We start from the raw sequence: 19,315 nt of genomic DNA, 5'->3' as shown, positions 1-19,315 counted from the left end.
CAAAAATGTGATATCTGATAAAACCCAGAACTTGTGTTTCCTCCTGATAATTTCTTGCTTCCCTCTGCTCACTGTCGCCGAAATGAAAAAGACGTCCATTAAAGACTAGTAATTCCCAGAGTTCAAAGTAATGTTATAATAATAATTATGCAGGGTAAATGATTTGGTGTAACATTTCAAGGCCCTCCCAAATACCCTCCCAAAAAGGAAGTGCCATTTCAATATACTGTATCAGTGAATGACTCGGGATGGAAACATTTCAGGACCATTTCAAAGCAATTTGAACAGTGTTGGTTTTAGCTTTTTTCCTATGATGGATTTTTGAAAAACTAATTGAAACCTAGGTCTCTTAATTAACCCCTTTAACAGCGAAGTATTTGGCACGGTTTTCCTTAAAGATATCCTAATTTTTAATGAATACAAAAACGATTTTTTATTCGGACTCTCAGGGGTGAGTTATTTCCCGAATCTCCGTATGCAGATTCTTTGGAGATAGTTTTCAGAGCATCATGTCAAAGGTTTTCATGTCAAAGATTATCAGAGTCCTGTGAAAAAACCCTGTAACGAGAGTCCCCCTCCCCCCTACAAGGACAGGCTTCTCTCAGACTGGTCAGTCCAGCACAGCCACTGGCCCTGAGAGCAGGTGGCACTGCCTCAGCCTCGTGGGGCTTCGTCCTCTCTGTGGAGCGAAGCAGTGTGAGATTGTTCCCGTGTCCGTGTGCAGGGGTCCCATCCCCGGGGAACACACACCAACCACCTCTTTGGGTCTTATTTGGCATTGGACGTGACTGCAGTTTTCCTGGCGTTTGTCCCAGGGAGGGTGTCAGTACGATCACCATCTTCCCGTTCTTGTCCCCAGTCCCCATCATCCCAAGTTACCTGTACAGCATTGAGCACGAGAAAAACGCAACAGAAATCCCGACGGTGAAGCCAGAGCTCACGGCCTCCAGCTCAGGCAGCTTCCAGAGCATCTTCTCCTATTATGACAACTCCACCATGGCCACTCGGAATAACACCGGAGACCTTCAGGCAGGGCTGCTGCCTAAGGCCACCACACAGCACATGGTGACTAGCACATCCACTGTCCCTTCCGACTGTCCCAGTGAAGACAAAGACCTCCTGAATGAAAATGTGCAAGTCGGCCTATTGTTTGCCTCCAAAGCCACCGTCCAGCTCCTCACCAACCCATTCATAGGACTGTTGACTAACAGGTAGGTTATGTTATTTTGGTCAAAGACTTTTGGATTTATAGTGTTCCAAGCTCATTTCTTCCAGGATTTTCTCATTCCTTTATCAGAATCCGGGAACCAGTGGAAGGCGAGCTGAGGAAAAAAATCCAATCCCTTCCTCTTGTGTTTCTGTCCATAATTACCATTTCCCATTTGTTGGGGCTGTTTGACACATAAGAAAACACGACACCAGCATAAAGAGGCCCGAGAGGGAGAACTTTCGTCTAAATGCTGGATTTCATAATCGGATTCACTGTGCTCTGCAGCTTTCTCTTCTCTTCCACCTCTGGTCAGGCACTCGTTTCTAGAAAGCCAAGGCGATTCCCCTAGCGCGGGGTGGGGAATGGGAGAAAAGATCAGTCATCCTGTTATGGAGATGAAAGTCTGAGCTGGCACCAAGGTCACGGGCAGTGTAACAGGTCTTCCCCTGCCAGTTACTGAGCTGTGTCCACGTGCACACAGGGAAGAGGATTGAGGCTGTTTTCTGGGTAATTAAAACGAGCTAATAATGCCTAACTAAGCTAAACTAGCTTTATGTCAACGTGGATGTTCTGGATTTTGTTGGACCCCTATTATTTTGAATTATTGTTCACATCTCTATTGTCGGTGGCCTTCTGGTGAGTATTTGTTCTTCTACAGCCGAGGTAGCTCAGCTCTGCCTGGTACTTGGAGGCTCAAAGCATAGGACGAACCTTGCAGTAGAGGGGAGGGGGCAGTAGCTGCAAGGAGAGGGAGCAGGTAAGCAGTGTAGCCCCAAATGAGAAATGCAGACACCGGCAGAAGAGGCAGTGCCCAGAGTCCGACCTGTGAACCAGGCCGAGAAGCACAAGCAGAGACAAAGCCTAGAGATGGAAGAGGGAACACAGGAACGCGGTGAATTACACAAATGTCTAACCGCTGCGCTGTTCACCGGAAACATGTAAAATAATATTGAATGTCAACTGGAATTGAAAAGTAAAAATTAAAAAAATAATAATAAAGAGCACAGGAGGAGAGCGGAGTGAACTGAGCAGGGCAGGAAGGGGACCGGGTGGCGAGCCTGGGTGCCAGCCTGGAAATGAGTGGAGTTTTGTTGCGGGGCTGCTTGGAAGGCACTAGACGTTCCAAAGCCAAGTTTAAAAGTCAGCGAGCCAACCCCCGTTGTAAGTGGGTCTGCCCTGCACCCAGGCTTTGGCCTAGGGAGGGGAGAGGGCAGGACCAGCAGGGCCCTTTGTTCAAATATTAAGCATTTCAAGATGGCAACGCCAGAGCTTTAAACCAAGCCTGGTTCTCGAAGTGGGGCCGGCTCTGGGTGGTGGGAATCAGAGAGATGAGGCCTGGCGGGAAGAGGCGGGGTGGCAGGGGCTCGAGAGCGTACAGAGATCTGTCTTCTTGCAGCACGAGCTGCCCTCAGACATCTGGAGGTTGCTAGTAACGTACCGACGTGACCAGTCGGACGGAAGTACATTTCAAACTTTTGTAATTTGTTTTTCTGGATTGAGTAGTGCCATCGAGTCAGTCTGAGCAGTCCTAACCCACGTCCATCCATCCAGTGTGTGTGGAGCAATGTTATGAAGCTGCCACATAAAACACACTAAGCAAATTAACCCAGCGATAGCAGCCTGACTGTGAGCCCACCAGGGAGCACCATTAGCAAGGTGGCATTCGGGGGCTTCTCTGCTCTTTAGGAGGAAAACCCAATAGTCCTCAGTAGTTGCAGGGTGGTTTTATTTCTTGTTTCAGGAATAAGAACACTTCTTAAACTGCATCTGGTGTAATTACAGAGAATAGCTCAGGGTTTTGTATTCTGAGAAAGCAAACAGCTCAAATGCTATATGGGAAAATTGAGGACATTATTATAATAGTGCCTTGCCAGCCACTTGGGCGTGGATGTTAGTAGCTGTATAATGTAATGCTTCGAAACTCAGCTGAAGTGATGTGAGTATTCCAATCTTCCAAATGCAAATGACAAATGAAAAGCGTTTAAAAAATCCCATTCTTGTTTTTAACGCGTTGTTTATTCCACGAGGAAGAAGCTTGTTTGTACCGAATTAGACTTTTCCTCTATTAAATACTCCAAAAGCTTTGACATTGCAGCCACCAAGGCTCATATTTAAGGCTCTGAAAAAAAATTGCCTTCTAAGAGAAACCTAACTTTGGTTTGTGACCTGTGAAATTTAGTTTATTCTTATGGCGGGTAATCCACTTTCGTGTTTATCTAGAGCAAAATTTTAAACCCTCAGTGATCCCCCCAGCTACCCAGCAAATTAAAAAATAAAATCTACTTCATCTTTTAGTGCTGCCTTGTAATGTGGAAATGTAAATAGTTTTTAATATTGACATAGAACAATCCGGTGAACTCTGTCCCTCCCCAAATGACCATGATTTGTAATTTATCTGTTATTTTCCAAGCCCGGTGGACGTAAACCTGGGGACTTTGCAGCATTTCTGGACACGCCATGGCTCTGCCCAGACAAGTGATAAATACGTTAGTTTCCTTTATAGGTCTTCCCTTCTCAGCTCTTGCAAGTTGTCTTTGATGTAATTTGTGCCAGTCGCATCCTCAGTTACCAGCAAGATGTGTGATTCACGTTTCCAGTGTCGTAAACAAGTGTGTTTAAAAAAGCATTTGACAGTCGGTTAATCTGTTTTTGATCAAAGAGTGGTTGAAAACCTTACCCATAACTCATGTTTTCAGTGTTATAAATAAGTGTGTTTCAAAGAGCATTTAACAATAGTTGGTTAATATGTTTCTGATCAAAGAGTAGTTAAGAACATGGAGCATCGTAGCTTGAAGGGATTTTAGCAAAGGCTTTTGGGTCAGTCCTAGGATTTTATAGGCAAAAGAGTTTGTTGTTTTGGGGGGTAGACGGCATTTGCCCGTGGCAGCGTTAAGACACTGTCTGGATGTCTTCTTCCGTTTCTGTTCTTTCCACCTGCTTACTGTTATATAGTTCGTATGTTTGCCTACTAAAAATCAATAATGCAGGTCAACATCAGTCTGCCTTTCATCTACTCTGGTTGTACCAGGTTGAACTAGTAAAAGCCCAAACGGTGAGTTGTTGTTGTTTTTAATTCATGGGCAGGGAGTTTAGAAAAAATCAGCCCAGTTTTTGGGACAAGGACCCTTCCTCACCTCCTTAGCCCTAAAAATGATGTTTCCAGCCCCTGATGTGAGCTGGTCCAGCTTCCCAGCATCTCTGCAGTACTTCTGACAGTGGGGAAAAGGAAGGCCTCCCGCATCCCCAAGGATGTGGGGGGAGCCACCTACAGACAGGCTGCTTGGAGCCACAGGTTTGCAAAGCCTGTTAATGTAAGTGGGACCCTCTCTGTAATGAGATACCTCATATCACTGAACGCAGGTGACAACCTGATCTCCCATTTTAAAACCCAGAACCCCACGTTCATGGTCATGATGTTGCCTCGTGATTAGTTTTCGTGGGTGAGTGAGTCAAGAAGCAGGCTTCCAGTCTGTTGTTTTAAATGCCAGTTCCTGAAAGTAAAAAATTACGGTTCTTGGAAAGCATGTAAGCGTTCATCTGGCCACTTATATGGTACAAGTAATTCCTCTTTCACTTACTCTTCCAGTACTGTATTTTTCAAAAATACGTGACCGGATAGGGAGCAAAGGACCTTTGGTTTTTGGCACGTGTGGTGATCACTTATCCAGTAACACTCCAAAGCCTGCGGGTGCCTTGGTTGCCTTGACTTCTGTCTTTGAGGCTCGCACGACTTACTTTATCATTCCAGTTTATTCATTTTTTGATTGCATCGTGTGTAAAAGGGGGTAGAGAAGGAATCATACTAGCAACATCTGTTATCGTTTGGCCCAGCAAGTGCATTTTAGACATTCACACGCATAAAAGGAATGTTCCAGGCAGGCACACAACATGAAAACACCTTTACATGTCTCTGTCCACAAGTCCAGTTAAGGACGTGGCATCGTGGTCTTCACTCGCTTAGCCCGAGGCTTATGTAGTTGCATCTTTAGAACCAAAAGACATTCCGAACAGAATGGGCGACTAGGGAAAGGGTTAACTCCGTGTGCCGGGGCAGTTCCGTGGCTTTCTTCTTCAGCTCTTTGTCTCAGTGGTCTGCTTTCTATCAAGCCAGTGACAGTGGCTTAATTTATTTCCATAGTTACCTAGTATATTTGAAAGCCAGTTATTTTTCCTCACAAATCGTAGCTAACATCCGAATGACAAGGAGGAAGCCACAGGGCATGAAATCGCTACGAAATCTACTGTGGTTATTTTTTTTTTTTTCTTTCTCCAGCTTCAGCCAGTTGGTCTGAAGTGGGCTCTGTAGGAATAAGCAGTGACCTTTTCAGCTTTGCGGTAGACAGGAAAACCAGCTGTTCTGTCCCCAGCATTGGTAGGATGGTGTGACGGAGACTTTGCCTCTGAAATCAGGAGAAGCTGGCCATGCACTGGACATTCTTCATGGGGGCAGAGCCCCCATGTGAGCTGTGTGTCAGGTGACGGGGCACGCCCGGGAGAGTAAGGAATCCAGGGCTCACGAAACGCCCTGCACATCTAATAGCTGAAAAAGACAGACCCACAGGCTACCCCTGGTTTTGTTTGCAAAATGATTGACAATGAACTTTCTAGCGTATCCTACAAATTTAAAATACCCTCCCATTTCCTGACGTTCACTTACCTTTTAGAAGCGTGTTGGGATCATTGAAAAGGGAGACGTCATCTCTTATCTCTTCTGGCGATAGTTTGTATCCTGTTCTGTGTCTTTGTTTTTGACACTTACCATGACAGAGGGAGCCAAGACCTCAGTAAGCCTGAGAATGGAGCTCACGTATTCTCTGTGGCAGAGATAAACTAGTTAGTACAGTTAGAGAAAAAGCGTTGATTGTCAGCGATGATTTAGGGACATGAGGTTTCTCCACTGATCTGTAGGCATGTGCAAGGACCATAACTTTCACTGCTTTGCCTTTTTTTCTAGGGATTCAGTCTGTGGTTTTTCGTGTTATTGCCATTGGCTTGATGGCTCCCCGATGCTCTGTGGGGAATGACCGTGGGCTGGGATGACTCACCGGGGATGATAATGGGATATCGGGTCGAACGTTTGCCACATCAGGTCTGGCTCTGCTCAGCACTACTTTAATTGAGATGACAGTGACTTGAGACAAGAGGCTGACTCAGATGTTTATGACTAATGGCAGTTGAGATTCCGTCCATTTAGGAAACATCGTGGGGCAGGGGAAAGGGCGCTGGAGATCTGCCCATCCCGCAGTGGTCCTGGGGCCTGAGGTGACCTCTTCCTGAGGCGGGTGCTCAGGGGGCCAGACGAGGGCGAAGGTGGAAGTTCCGGAGTTGCTGCCTTTGCGTTCAGGCCAAGCGCCAGGGGAAGAGCCTGCCCAGCACCTTCCACGGGCCAGGCCTGTCGGCGGCTTTGCTGGTGTCGGAGATGCACACGTGCCTGCCTGGTACTGAGCAGGAAGCGGCGTGAGCCCCGTGGTACCCGGGCGCTTGGCTGGCTTGCTCTGTGGCTGGGGGAGCTACTCCGTCTCTGAACCTCGCTTTCTCATCCAAGAGGAGGGTTTGCACTGGCCAGCTTTGGAGTGTCTTTCCAAATTTGCCGTTTGGTTATCCCATACTTTATTAAAATCCCGAAGAAATTCAAACAGACAAACAAACAAACAAACAAAAAACAATAGCTGTGGTGTTTTTAAAGGAAACAGCACCTGGCCTGGGTAAAAGGAATCCTCCATGAGCACAGAGCCCCGTTGGTATGGAGCCGCTTGTTTTAAATGAAACTGCGGACCTCCCGTTCCACTCAACCCATGCAAACCTGTGCTCCTGTGACCGAAGTGTGTGCCAGCAGGACCTGGCACACCTTAGACACTGCAGGTGTGCTCCCTGCCCTGAATTTGGGGTAAGTTACTTAAATTCCCTGAGCCTCAACATGGTTATCTGAAAAATAGGAATAACGCCAGCTACCTCACGGGACTGCTGTGAGGATCACAGGTGACACTGCCCGCTAGTCCCCAACCAACAGTCTCAGGAAGCGCTGGGGCCTTCTGGTTAGAAGGGGTCCACCCAGCTGTGTCCTGCCAGGTGCTCTGGGCCAGGGGCCAGGCTCCAGACCGGGCCTAAGTATCACTGGTATTCCTGCCGCTTTGACACCTGTGTGGTTTTCCAGGGAGCAGATGGAAAGGGGTAAGGGGCCTCAGTTTATTGCAGGGCAGCTACAGGTATTGCCATATGTCTGTTATTCCCCTAGACGTGCAGTAGTTGCTGAGAAAAAGAAACTGCCTGCAGGTTCTCCTCTCTGAGCCTCCTGGAAGTTTCCTTATTCATCATCCAGCAGTGCTGTGTAGGACCTGGTGTTGTGACTGGGTTTCTTTCGCCCATGTGAATAAAGAGCACAGGGCAGTCAGCTCTGGACTAGTTGAGATAAGAAAAGCTGCCATTTCATGGCCACCTAAATGGCAGCTCAGAGCCCCAGTATCTCTCCTGGGTGACCTTGAGCCCTGCTTGATGCGTTACAAGTTCATCTCAGGTCACAGTAGGGGAATCTGTGCGGGTGTGTGGGAGAGGGGCTGTCTGGGAATCTGTCATCATTTTGAGATACTCTGTGGTTTCCGAATGCACAGGAAGCAGTTAAAAAGAAAAAGGAGTATGACCAGGAGAATGACTGGAAAGGCTGTATTTAAAGCCATGTGTTCCTTTTGGCTGCCGGAGGAGGTGGTAGGGTTTGCAAGGAAAAGTCCTAGACTGGATGGAATGGCTCCTGTTGAAATTAGCCTTAGGATGTGTGACAAGTCACTTTTGCCTCAGTTTCCTTATCTGTGAAATGGGGAGGTGGTCGGCTGACTGGCCCAAATGCTTGGAGAATTGGGCGTAACTATGAAATGAAGGTGTTGTCATTTTGATTTTTCATTCAAGCCTGGGATAGAAGAGCTCAGGGTTTTGGTGCTCACTTGGTTCCCCTCCAGGATCCGGAGGAACCAAGGCCAGAGGGACACGGGGCCTGGAAATGCTCAGGGCTCTTCCAGTTGATGCAGACTTCCCAGAGAGCGGTGACTCAGCCAGCGGTGGCTCCCCGGTTGGGGCAGGGAGACCAGGAAGCCGCCTTCGCCCTCCTGCCCCTTCCACGTGGCAGGGACCGAGCTGTCTGCTTAATAGGCAGAAGCTAAGAGGAAAGAAGGAACAGAATGAGGGAGGAAAGGAAATTTCCAAAGTACCTTCTGCGTTCCAGGTCTCACGGCAACAGTGTTACATCCATGTCTCATTTTACACTTGTCCCGGTGCCGAGAGGTGGGCAGTGGGAGGCTCTCTGACCGGAGGCTTGCTAGGATTAAGTGGCAGGGCCAGATGTCCAGCCCGGGGTGAGATACAGAAAGCCAAGGTCATCCCCCATGCCTGTCCTCCTGGTGGAAGAGCCCTGTACAGATGATGGTCTGTGGGATTTTTGCACAGAAAACAAGGCCTGTCTTTCCACGCTGGCCTCAGCAGGGTCCACATGAAGACGGATTCGAAAAATCATCTTGCTGCCTAATGCCTCTTGGATGGGGTGTGGTTGCAGCCGAGTCACCTGATGACCTTTTACTAGAATCATTTGATTGCAGTTGTCCTTTCAGCAAAGCTCTAGCAAAGACTATAATTAAAGAAATAATAAAAATAACAGAAACGGGCCACATACAGAAACAGGGGCCACATATTTTGGACGTAGTCCAGGTCACTTGCTAGGACTGTGTTAACAATTTATCCCAGAGAGATTTCCGTTCAGAGTGGCAGTGCATAAATGTATTCACATTCTAAGAAGGTCAAACACGAAAAGGTCACGTAGAAAGAACCAACCATATGAATTTTTGAAACAGTTGACCAAACACTTATCTGCCTGATCCCAAAGGGCAAGCAGGAGAGACTCAGTAAAAAGCCTTAGAAAAACACGAGGCGGCCACCGGATTTTCCTCACGGTTTTGTTTTGCAGAATCGGGTATCCAATTCCAATGTTTGCGGGATTCTGCGTCATGTTTATCTCAACGATTAGTAAGTGTCCGACGTTTGCCTTTCGAGTACGTTCATGGGATGGGATGTGACGGCCACGAACTGGGGATCGGAAAGCTGGGGGGCAGAGGAGGAGTGGCAGAACCCAGCAAGGGAGTGGATAGGGTCTTCGTGGGGCACAAGCATGATGTGGTTAACACGGAAATATGGCATTGGGTTAAGGGGGGGCTTCAGAACGCTGTTGTTTGCGGCGTCCGGTCTCAGCGTCCACTGGCCCGTGGTGACGCGGGACCTGGCCTACTCTCTTGGCAGTGTTCGCCTTCTCCAGCAGCTACGCCTTCCTGCTGATCGCCAGGTCCCTACAAGGCATCGGCTCCTCCTGCTCCTCTGTAGCTGGTAGGTGCAGAACTGTGTGAGTAAGTCAGTGTCCGGGGGCTTCCGTCTGTAGGAGGTGCCACCAGCATCGCCCCGACTGGCCGGCCCCTCCGTAATGAGCCGGATAACGTAGGTGGTGAAGATTGGTGATGAGTTCTCAGCAAGGTACTCGCCTCCTTGTTGGATTCTGCTTGGTCGTATATTTTCATTAATCTGACGGTCAGGGACGAGTTCACTTAGTCTGGGGAGGGATGGCAGGTCACGGACTATTCCTCCAGAGCTTGGCTGTCACCCATGTCTTTACCCGCGCAGGAATGGGCATGCTTGCCAGCGTGTACACGGACGACGAAGAGAGAGGCAACGCCATGGGGATCGCCCTGGGAGGCCTGGCCATGGGGGTCTTGGGTAAGGTCCACCACGGAGGTGACCTGGAGCCTGCGCGGTGCTGGACAGCGACGGTCCTCCCTGAGCCCACACGTGCACCGGCAGACTCCCCAGCCGTCCCCTTTTTTTGTGGACCCTTAGAAAAATGGTGGGACCTTCCCAACCTGCACCTTGTCTCTCTCTGATCTTTACTTGGAGGGTGACCTTTAGAGTCCTGCCCACGTGTCATGTATAAAACTCAGAGGAAGTTGCCAGGGCAACTTAACGCTACCGAAGAGAACCGAGGGTGGCCACCTTGAGGAGTGTTTAAAACAAAGCAGAGGCAGAAGTGCAGGGAACAGACGGCTGGCCTAGCAGAGTAGGGGCGACATCCTGCGCCCCTCTTCCTCTTCCTTGCAGTGGGCCCCCCCTTTGGGAGTGTGTTCTACGAGTTTGTGGGGAAGACGGCTCCGTTCCTGGTGCTGGCTGCCCTGGTGCTGTTGGATGGAGGTGAGTCCATGCGGGTGACGTCGCCGTGACCTTGGCATCTGTGTCAGCAGGTGCTCGGGGCCACACCTTCTGTTTTTCTCTCGTAGCCATTCAGCTCTTTGTGCTCCAGCCGTCCCGGGTGCAGCCAGAGGTAAGCAGCAGGGAGGGGAGGGCACTGCGGTGGCCACGCGGACCGTCCTTACCCCTGTCTTCTCCTGACAGAGCCAGAAGGGGACACCACTAACCACCCTGCTGAGGGACCCCTACATCCTCATCGCCGCAGGTGGGCACCCCACCCCCCGCCCCCACGCCCCCCTGGTTCTTCTCAGCCCAGCGGTGCAGGGTGGATGGCGAGGGGCAGTGTTCATTTTGCTGCTGGAAACACTGGGTTGTAGAAGAGCATAAAAAGGCACAAAGAGGGACATGGTTCCGTAGCGTAGCGGTTAGCACGTCTGCTTTACACGCAGAAGGTCCTGGGTTCACACCCCAGTGGAGCCATAGTCCATGGTCTACGGCCATGTCACCCTGAACAAGCCCGATGTCTGATCTCAGAAGCTAAGTAGGGTTGGGCCTGGTTAGTACTTGGATGGGAGACCACGTAGGAAGACCAGGTGCTATAGGCATAAATAATAAAAAAAATTTTTTAAAAGGCACAAAGAGGTGATATGTCACAAAAAATGTTTGTTTCCGTCATTAATTTCTGACACTCGCCCAAGTTCTTGTGTTGTTTTCATTTGGGGCAGAGATGTCTGGGTCATGGAGATGCCCTGCCACAGAGGTTTGTTTGGGCCAAGCTTGCTCACAGTGTTTGTGCCAAAGGCTATCACTGTTTGGTCTTGAACTTCCGGAAGGAGTCCGTGGCCTCACTGCAGGCATCTTACCTGGGGTCTGATTCACCTTGTCGTGTATGAATTGACACTGACAGCAGAGGCCGAGAGGGCCGAGGAGAGGGCATCCTGTGCAGCAGCAGAGAGGCCTGGCTGGAAAACACCCTTTGGATAAAGTCATGGGTTCTTTGGGTTCTTGGCCTAGATGGGCCCAAAGGAAGCCCCGGATTCTGTGGTCCTTAGAGAAGGTAGTGGCTGCATTCATCCAAGGGACTCCTCCCCCGAGACCATCCCAGTGGTATAGGCCTGGGGCCACCTAATGAGGGACCAGCCTAATGTTGCCTGGGGCTGGACACTGTGGTCAGCAGAGGCCATGAGGCTCAGGCCAGGAGAGGCCAGGCCGGAAGCGTGGCCGCAGATGCAGCTAGAGTCCTGTCCGGTTAGGGTTAGTCTTATGTAAGCAGAGGTTGTAAACACTAGGGGGACTTGGGGACCCGGTTCAACTGGGCGCATGCTCAGCCTGCGGGCAAATGCAGCCTTTACAAAACCCCAGGCTAGTTTTGTTTAAGTTGTGTGCTGTGGGATTGGTCAGGGTGGCGCCTGTGGAACCCTGGTCGAGGTCCTGAATGTCATGCCTGCTGGCCAAAGGACTGTAGTCCTGATGCGGTGACTTCTTCATATAAGGGAACCTCCCTGTGCCCCTGACAACATGCGGGGAGCATTCCCGATCCCAGATGCTCCTGGGGCCTGGCCGTCCCAGGCTGGGATGAGGAGCTGTGTGGTGAGAGATGGCGGCCCAGAGATGGGACACCCTGCACCATGGGGCAGACATCTGGGCAGCCTATGCAGCCTGGGCCCCTCCTGCCTCTGTCTGTCTTTGACCCTCACTGTTTTGCGTGGAGGGAGATACAGAGAGCCACCTAGCACCGAATGTCTGGCTGTCAGCAGGTCCAGGCAGTCTCGACTGGGTGTATTGGGGGCCAGGCGATGTCTCATTTGTACCAGTGGGATTTTAATGCATGGAGTGATGACAGGGAGAGGTCAATACCATTGAAAGATCTTATTACTTACATTTCCCAAGTAAAGAGGGCACTCCATGTTACTCAGGGCCACGTGGGGAAGCAGCAGCTGTGGTCAGCAGGCAGAAAGGGGCAGGGGGAGGCCTAGTCCAGCCTTTGCTGGAGTGCCCATGGGAAGTGCAAGGCAGGGCGGGTAAACAGCTCAGTGATGACTGGTTTAATCCTGGCAGCCCGTAGGCCTGGGGGCTGTCCTGGTTGCCTGGCAGCTGCCCGAGTGGATTTAGGGCAGAGGAACATGGTTTGGTGTGTCAGAGCTAGGAGGGGTTCACGGCATGGGCTCTGGGGCACAAGGGAGACGTGAACAATGCTGGCAGTTAGTTTGGCCCTAGAATTAATGTATGTGAAAGAGACAAATACAGAATCCAAGAAAACAGAACGGGTGGGTGAGGGGAGTCCAGTCATTTCAGCATCATTTTTGTGTTCCACCTTTAAATGTCACAGAAAATGAAAAAATCTTTCTTCATTGCATGAGCACCTTAATCATGATTGCACAAGCTTCTTCGAATCGAGAATTTAGCAAATTAGAGGGCACAGCACAGGAAGCTCCTGGAACGATGGAACAGTCCTGTGTGTCCTTTTCCAGACTGTTCCTCATTTACAATGGGCTCTGGTTAACAGAGTGATGCCCTATATACGTAGTTGATTTTAAAAAAACATCCTGCAACAGCACATCCATACTGAAGGCGCTGGATTCCGGGGGTATCCCAGGGCATCACCAGAGATATCAGCGTTCACTGCACAGTAAAACTTAGGTGCAGGAGCCTTGGGCACCCCAGTCTGTGTGTGGTCTGGAAGTGCCCTCTGCTGCTGGGTGGCCTCCAGCAAGTTACTTCATTAATAAATTGGAACTCCCTTTCTTCGTTAATAAATCGGGACGGGTACACCAGATGATCCCTAAGGCTCCCTTCGGTCTTAACCTTTATGACTCTGAGATTCTACTTGTTAAAATTCATAATATAATAATAATAACAATTATTATTAATAATAATAATAACTATAAAAACCAAATCCTTCTCACTGTCCTCTTGATCTGTATTTAGCTTTTTCTTACAAAAGTAGAAGTTCTGGGTATCTAGGCTGATGGTTCTGGCTGTGGGCACATAGGGTTTCACTGTGTTTGGAAACAGAAGGGGACACTCGAGACCCCCGACGGATGCACACTAACCCTCTCGCTCCCTTAAAGGGTGCATCTGCTTTGCAAACATGGGGATCGCCATGCTGGAGCCGGCCCTGCCCATCTGGATGATGGAGACCATGTGTTCCCGCAAGTGGCAGCTGGGTAAGGCTGGGGCAGGCTCTTCTGATTCTGGAACTTTTGTCTCTGGGGCGGGTCTCATCATTGCAGCTCTACCCAGCTGCAGGTACCAGGATGATACTGTTAGACACCTAATGGGGTCAGTGCTTAGGATAGCAGTGAGCTTTAGGGTCTGTTTCGGCCCCATTTTCCGAATCATTCTTGATCGATGCAGAATTCATACAGAGGCATCCGCCCTGGTTAGAAAGGAGAGAAGAATGCATTCGTCATGTCCCCATGTTTCTGAACTGGACTAGTTATATTAAATATACTTGAGCAGAAATAAATTTTATGTGAAAATTAGTTTTAAAGAGGATGAAGTTTTGAAAGTATTTTTAATTTAAAAAGTAACATAGGCTTACTATAAAAAAAAGTAATTTAAAAAGTAACATAGGCTTACTATAAAAAAAAGTAATTTAAAAAGTAACATAGGCTTTCTATACAAAAAATCAAAGTATACAGACCGAAGAAGATCTCACGTTCACCTTTCCCGTCTCCCAGCCCTGTCCTGTGCGACGTGCACTGTTAACAGTTCTGTGTGTCTTTTCCCAGATGGGAAAAGACACACATTTATCGCCGCGTCTTGAGAAATGCTTAAAAACCCAACCAAAGTGGAATCTTAACGGTTTACATCACTGCACGACCTCTTGTTTTTTGCAGCGTTTCAGAGTCAGAATGGGTGGATTTACTTTCCAAAGTTGATGAAATTTTAATTTTTGGCAAAGTTAGAGATGTACATACTTTTCCAGTTAAGCAGCAGTAGAAGAGTTTTAACGAGGAAAGCAGCAGCCGTGGCTCCGCGCCTGCCCATCTCCGACCTTCCTTCGCCTTCGATCACCTTCCCCTCTTTCAGTTGTTCTTCTGCTGATTTCTTTCATGTCTCTAATATGCGTACGCTCCTATTTTTTAATTTTCCAGTTGTCCACCAGCTTCCTAAGAGAGAAGGTGAGAATGGATGCCGTTATTAGACCACCTGAAAATATCAAGCAGCCAACTCACATCTTCTCACCTTCTGTTCCCCTGAAACAGTCATATCACAGTTGACCAGATTGGCATTCAGTCTTGACATTATTGCGACTGTAAACATTGTTCAAAGATGAGCTGTGGTTATTTCTTTCCACACACTTTCGTTTGTCCTGGAGTTGGTAATTACCGTGTCTTTCTATTTTCTGTTTTCTGCGTGGTATCGTTTATGACTATCCTCCAAACTTGCCGGCAGAGATCAAATGCCCTCTAAATGCGGCCAAGTGCATCAGCTGACCTAACCTCTCTGTGTCTCTGCTCGTTTGTGGACAGGTCACTCTGTCCTCCTGTTCCAGTCTTACCTTGTTGTCTAGGTCGTCCTGGGACTTTCCTCTTCCAGTATCTGGGCATCTTCTTTGCCTCTCTCGTTTCCTGTATCCTTCCGTATTCCTCTCTCTAGTTTTCCTCCCTCATTATGATGCAACACGTCCTCTGGCAGCTTCTGGAGAGACGGTGCATGGTGGGTCAAGTTCTCTGAGATCTTGTGTACCTGCAAACATTTATTCTCATCTCACGTTTGGTTGATTTAGTCTGTTCGGGTATGTAACTTTTGGTTGGAAATCATTTTCCTTCAGAATTTCGAGGTCACCGTCTTATTGTCTTCTAGCCTCCAGGGGTGCCGTCGAGGAGGCCAGCGTCATTCGCACTCCCCACCCTCTATAGGAGCTCAAAGGACGTTCTCTCCCTCTGCAGGTTGTGAGCATCCGTGGTGGCGATTTGCAGCTGGGCCTCTTCCTCCACTGTGCTGGGCACTTGCTGAGTCAGCCTGTTCCCTTGGGACACCCTGCTTTGGGTTCTGGGAAGCTTCTTATATTTCTTTAATCCTTCCCCCTTCTCCGTTTTCTCCGGTTGGTTGGATGTTGGACCTCTACATTTTATCCTTTTCATTTCTTACTTTGCTTTTATTACTTCCATTGATTTCTTCATCTTTGAAACTGTTGCATTGTTATCATCAGTATCATTATACCTTAAATTTGAAGAGCCCCTTTATATTTAGTTTGCGTGTTTTGTATGCGTTTGTGTGGCTGGGGCGTGGGGGTTGTCGAAATAACACCCTCTTACTGTGTTGTGGGGTGCCTTCCACGCCTTTTCCATTTCAGCCTTTTGTATTATCCCCTCTCTCCAGGCTGCCAAGGGGACCTCAAGCCTTTTCAGTTCAGTTTCTCTAAAGAAACTGTCTCCCATCAGGGTGAGCGATTGAGCGGGTGGGGGCGGGAACGACTCTTAAAAAGCCTTTCAGCCCTCTTTCTCGTGGACCGCTTCAGCCCTCAGCCTTACCTTCTTGGCACCTGGAGCCTTCTGTTTCTGAACTTTCTACGTTCTGAGTCGGAAAAGCTTTTGCCCCTCGTTCGCTGTTCTGTGTGCAGGCGGAAGGTTCCAGTGTTCTCCACGGTGCCCCTCACTGCGGCTTCTTTGCTGGCTCTTTCCACTTACTGCTTTTTCTCCTCTCTCTTTTCGTCGGTCTTTGGGCATAAAAAGGAGGGTCTATAGTTTTCTCGTACTCTTTTAGTAGATTTACATGGAATTTGGAGTGGGAATGGAGGAAAACCTATAGATTAAATGGGCCCTCTTTAACTGGAAGCCCATAATTCATTTTAATGATAGCATATTATTCTATTTTCAGGTTATAGCATAAATTTTTAACCAGTCCCCGTTGTTGAACGTTTGAGTTAGTTCCAGTATTTTTTGTTTGAAACCATACTGCAACGAGACACCCTTTACACGTATTCCTGTTCATGTCTAGAAGGATATCATCTGTAGGGCAGATTCCTGAAAGTGAAGCAGGTGTTTGATATCTAGTAGCACTGCACAAACACAGGCACGATCAGTCTTTCCCAGTGGAGCGTGCGATTTACCATTTTGATTTATTTGAGCCACATCTATTTCCTCTGCTGCGAATTTCTTATTAATATACTTTGCCCATTTTTCCTCCCGAGTTATTTGTCCTTTTCTTAATGATTTTAGGTGTTCTTTATAGATTAAGATATTTATCCTTTATTAGATGTTTCACACACTTCGACCTTGGTTTGTGGTATGTCTTTTGACTTTATCGATGGTGGTTTTTTTTGGCTCACAGACGTTCAGACTACCATTAGTCAGATTTAGCAATCTTCCTCTTGATGCCCTTGTCGTTTCAAGTCAAGTGCAAAATGGCCTTTCCCGTGCCACGATTATTTTTCACCCATGTTTTCCTCTAATAAATTTATGACGTGTTTTTAGATCTTGGATTTACATGGAATTAATTTTGTCACAGGGCGTGCGATAGGGATCTGGTGTGACTGTTTCCTGTGTGTCCTATGGCCAGTCAGTTGTCCCAGGGCCAAAGTCCTAGTTAGTCTGTCTGATTTCTCTCGTCTCTCTGATGTTCAGAATGACTGTGTGTTCTTGGGTCCGCTTCTGGATGGCCGCTTCTGTTCCATTTGTCTGCTTGAATTCTTGTGTCAACAGTTTCCTATTTATATACTGTAGCTTTAGAATACTGTTTACCGTCTGGAAGGCTAGTCTCTGCACACATACCCTTTCCTTTAAGAATTTATAGTTTTTCCGCGAGATTTATTTTTCCGGTTTTTTTCAACTTACACACTGATATCTTCAGATGGAGACTCTTGATTCTGAATTAAGTCGACATTTTCCGTGCCCCCAGCTTTCCTTGGGGGACCTTAATTTCTCTCAGGCACTTGGCCCTCAGAAACGGTGTCTTGCCAGACGCTACCTCCTACTTCAGACTTGTCCCCACTCTTCCTGTAGTCGGCCCGGCCTGAGCACCACTCCTTCTGGGTGGCGCATTGAATCGCTGTGTTCTTTCATCAAATAATCCTTCATTAAAAAGCCTCAGATGGCTGGAGGGGGTGCTGGCAGATGGGGAGGGACTACTAATGGGTGTGAGGTTTCTTTTTGGGATGAGGAATGCATTTTGGAATTAAATAGTGGTGGTGGTTGTACAACCCTGTGAATATACTAAAAACTACTAAAAAACGTGTGAATTATGTCACACAACAAAGCAAAAATAAGCCCCAGGCAACAAAAGTCATTCAGTGATGGAGGAGAGATTCTCGGAGCTCAACTGAGGCTGATTCTTTGACAGAAAATTTAGCTCCGAACTTCTTGGCAGTGGGGACAACAGAGGAAAGAAACCCAGACTCTCGAAGCTCCGAAAGGGAGCGCCCCACTTTGCTGGTGGAGGGACCTTTGCTGACCCTGAGTTAGAGAATAGTGGGTTTGCCAAAGATGAGGAGACACTCCGTGTCTGTGTCTGGTACCGGAAGCCGTTCTTCCCGATTTCCTGTCTCTTGGGTGCTGTGCTGGTTTGGGCTTCCAGGTGTTTTCAGGGGGTGCCCTCTGTTTGGCGGTCGGTGGCCGTGAGTGGCACCCCTGTGTGGCTTTGCAGCACTCCAGGGCTGAGATGCTTTGCTGATGTTTCTGAAGTTTGTGCTTCACTGACTTATTACCCTAATCGAATGTGTCTCTGCCCTGTGCAGGGTACTTAAGCTGCGTTGTCCTCTTCCTCCCCAGACACAGCCTGAAGCTTTCTTTATAAAGTCTTTACAGTCGGTCAGAGGCCCTGGGCCATCTGGACTAATCAGCAGGCCACTGGCCACCTAGATTTTGTCAGGGGAGCCTCTGATGGGGCTTATCACCCAGGCCACATGTTCACACTGCTCCCAGTGAGACAGCCCCTCCTCACCTCAGGGATGGACTTGGGTTTAAGAGAATCGCTTTTCTGTACCCGTTTGTCCATCCACCTCAGGGATGGACTTGGGTTTAAGAGAATCGCTTTTCTGTACCCGTTTGTCTGCCCTCATGTTGGCATCATGTCCAACATGAGGGCAGACACTTCACCTCATGTGGTCTCTGGTGAGAAGGGCACCCCAGGTGACACAGCACGAGGACTGTTCCCCTGAGGTGAGGACGCAGTGCCAAGAGGGGGTGCAGCCCTTCCCCCGAGGCCCCAGCCGCTCATCCCCTCCTGTCTGTCCAGGGTCTTCATGAGCTCTTCCCAAACCATTGTGCAAAGGGAGGCTGGTCTGCCCTCAAGCTTCTCCCATCCTTTCCGGAGAAAGACCGTAAAATTTAAAGTCAAAGCAGAACAATCTTGTGAGCTGCCTGGGTGACCCATGATGTCTTTTGCTAAGTGCTCCTAGAACCCATCATTTTGAAGTCCCGTCTGTGCTGGGACTTAATGTTCCTCCACCTTTCTGGAGGTTCAGTGGTTTGCATTAGCTTCTGGAGGCACAGCAAGAGTCTGGTGTATCCTGGAAGAGGCAAGATGTGTGTTGGTGAGCTGCCTGAGAAGGAAAGACCCCCGGGCCCTGTGCACTGAGCGCAGTGGGCACCTGCTCACCACCTGGTCTCTCCCCTGCATGTCCGATATGCAGTCAGATGATTGACAACCAAGCAACTTTCTCCATTTGTGGGCAAAGTTCAGAATCAAATCTGGGATATTGGATTTTAAGAAAAACACTAGAGTTTTGAATACTAAGTTTGAAAAGCCATGTTTTAGAGATTGTCCATTTGCCCTAAAAATGGATGGGGACCAAGAGAGCTGATGTGGACGGATCCTCTGGCATACAAGCCTGGCCTTTCTGTTTACAGCAGAGGGTACAGTCAAGGCAAGCACTGCCACCAGCAGCTGGACATCAGCTTGCACGTGACCTGGGCTTGCCAGGTCCCTCTCCTGGGTGAGCATTAA

At 48.6% G+C, this 19,315-nt stretch overlaps 1 protein-coding gene and 1 pseudogene across 2 annotated transcripts in view; both read left to right on the top strand.

Moving 5' to 3' along the window:
- SLC18A2 (solute carrier family 18 member A2) overlaps positions 1 to 19,315 on the top strand; it is a 32,297-nt gene that overhangs the window by 842 nt on the left and 12,140 nt on the right. For both annotated transcript variants that reach the window (XM_039871087.1, XM_039871086.1), the window contains 8 exons: positions 860 to 1,211; positions 9,159 to 9,217; positions 9,488 to 9,571; positions 9,863 to 9,955; positions 10,334 to 10,423; positions 10,510 to 10,553; positions 10,625 to 10,685; positions 13,492 to 13,587. In XM_039871087.1, the coding sequence (XP_039727021.1) occupies positions 860 to 1,211; positions 9,159 to 9,217; positions 9,488 to 9,571; positions 9,863 to 9,955; positions 10,334 to 10,423; positions 10,510 to 10,553; positions 10,625 to 10,685; positions 13,492 to 13,587 (879 nt within the window). The remainder of the gene's footprint in view (positions 1 to 859; positions 1,212 to 9,158; positions 9,218 to 9,487; positions 9,572 to 9,862; positions 9,956 to 10,333; positions 10,424 to 10,509; positions 10,554 to 10,624; positions 10,686 to 13,491; positions 13,588 to 19,315) is intronic.
- LOC120610135 (uncharacterized) lies at positions 10,910 to 11,025 on the top strand (annotated as a pseudogene).

The sequence above is a fragment of the Pteropus medius genome, unplaced genomic scaffold (genome assembly GCF_902729225.1).
Source record: "Pteropus medius unplaced genomic scaffold, Ma_sr-lr_union100, whole genome shotgun sequence".
NCBI lineage: Eukaryota > Metazoa > Chordata > Mammalia > Chiroptera > Pteropodidae > Pteropus > Pteropus medius.
The sequence above is the reverse complement of the archived record's forward strand: the minus strand, read 5'-3'. Positions and strand labels throughout refer to the sequence as shown.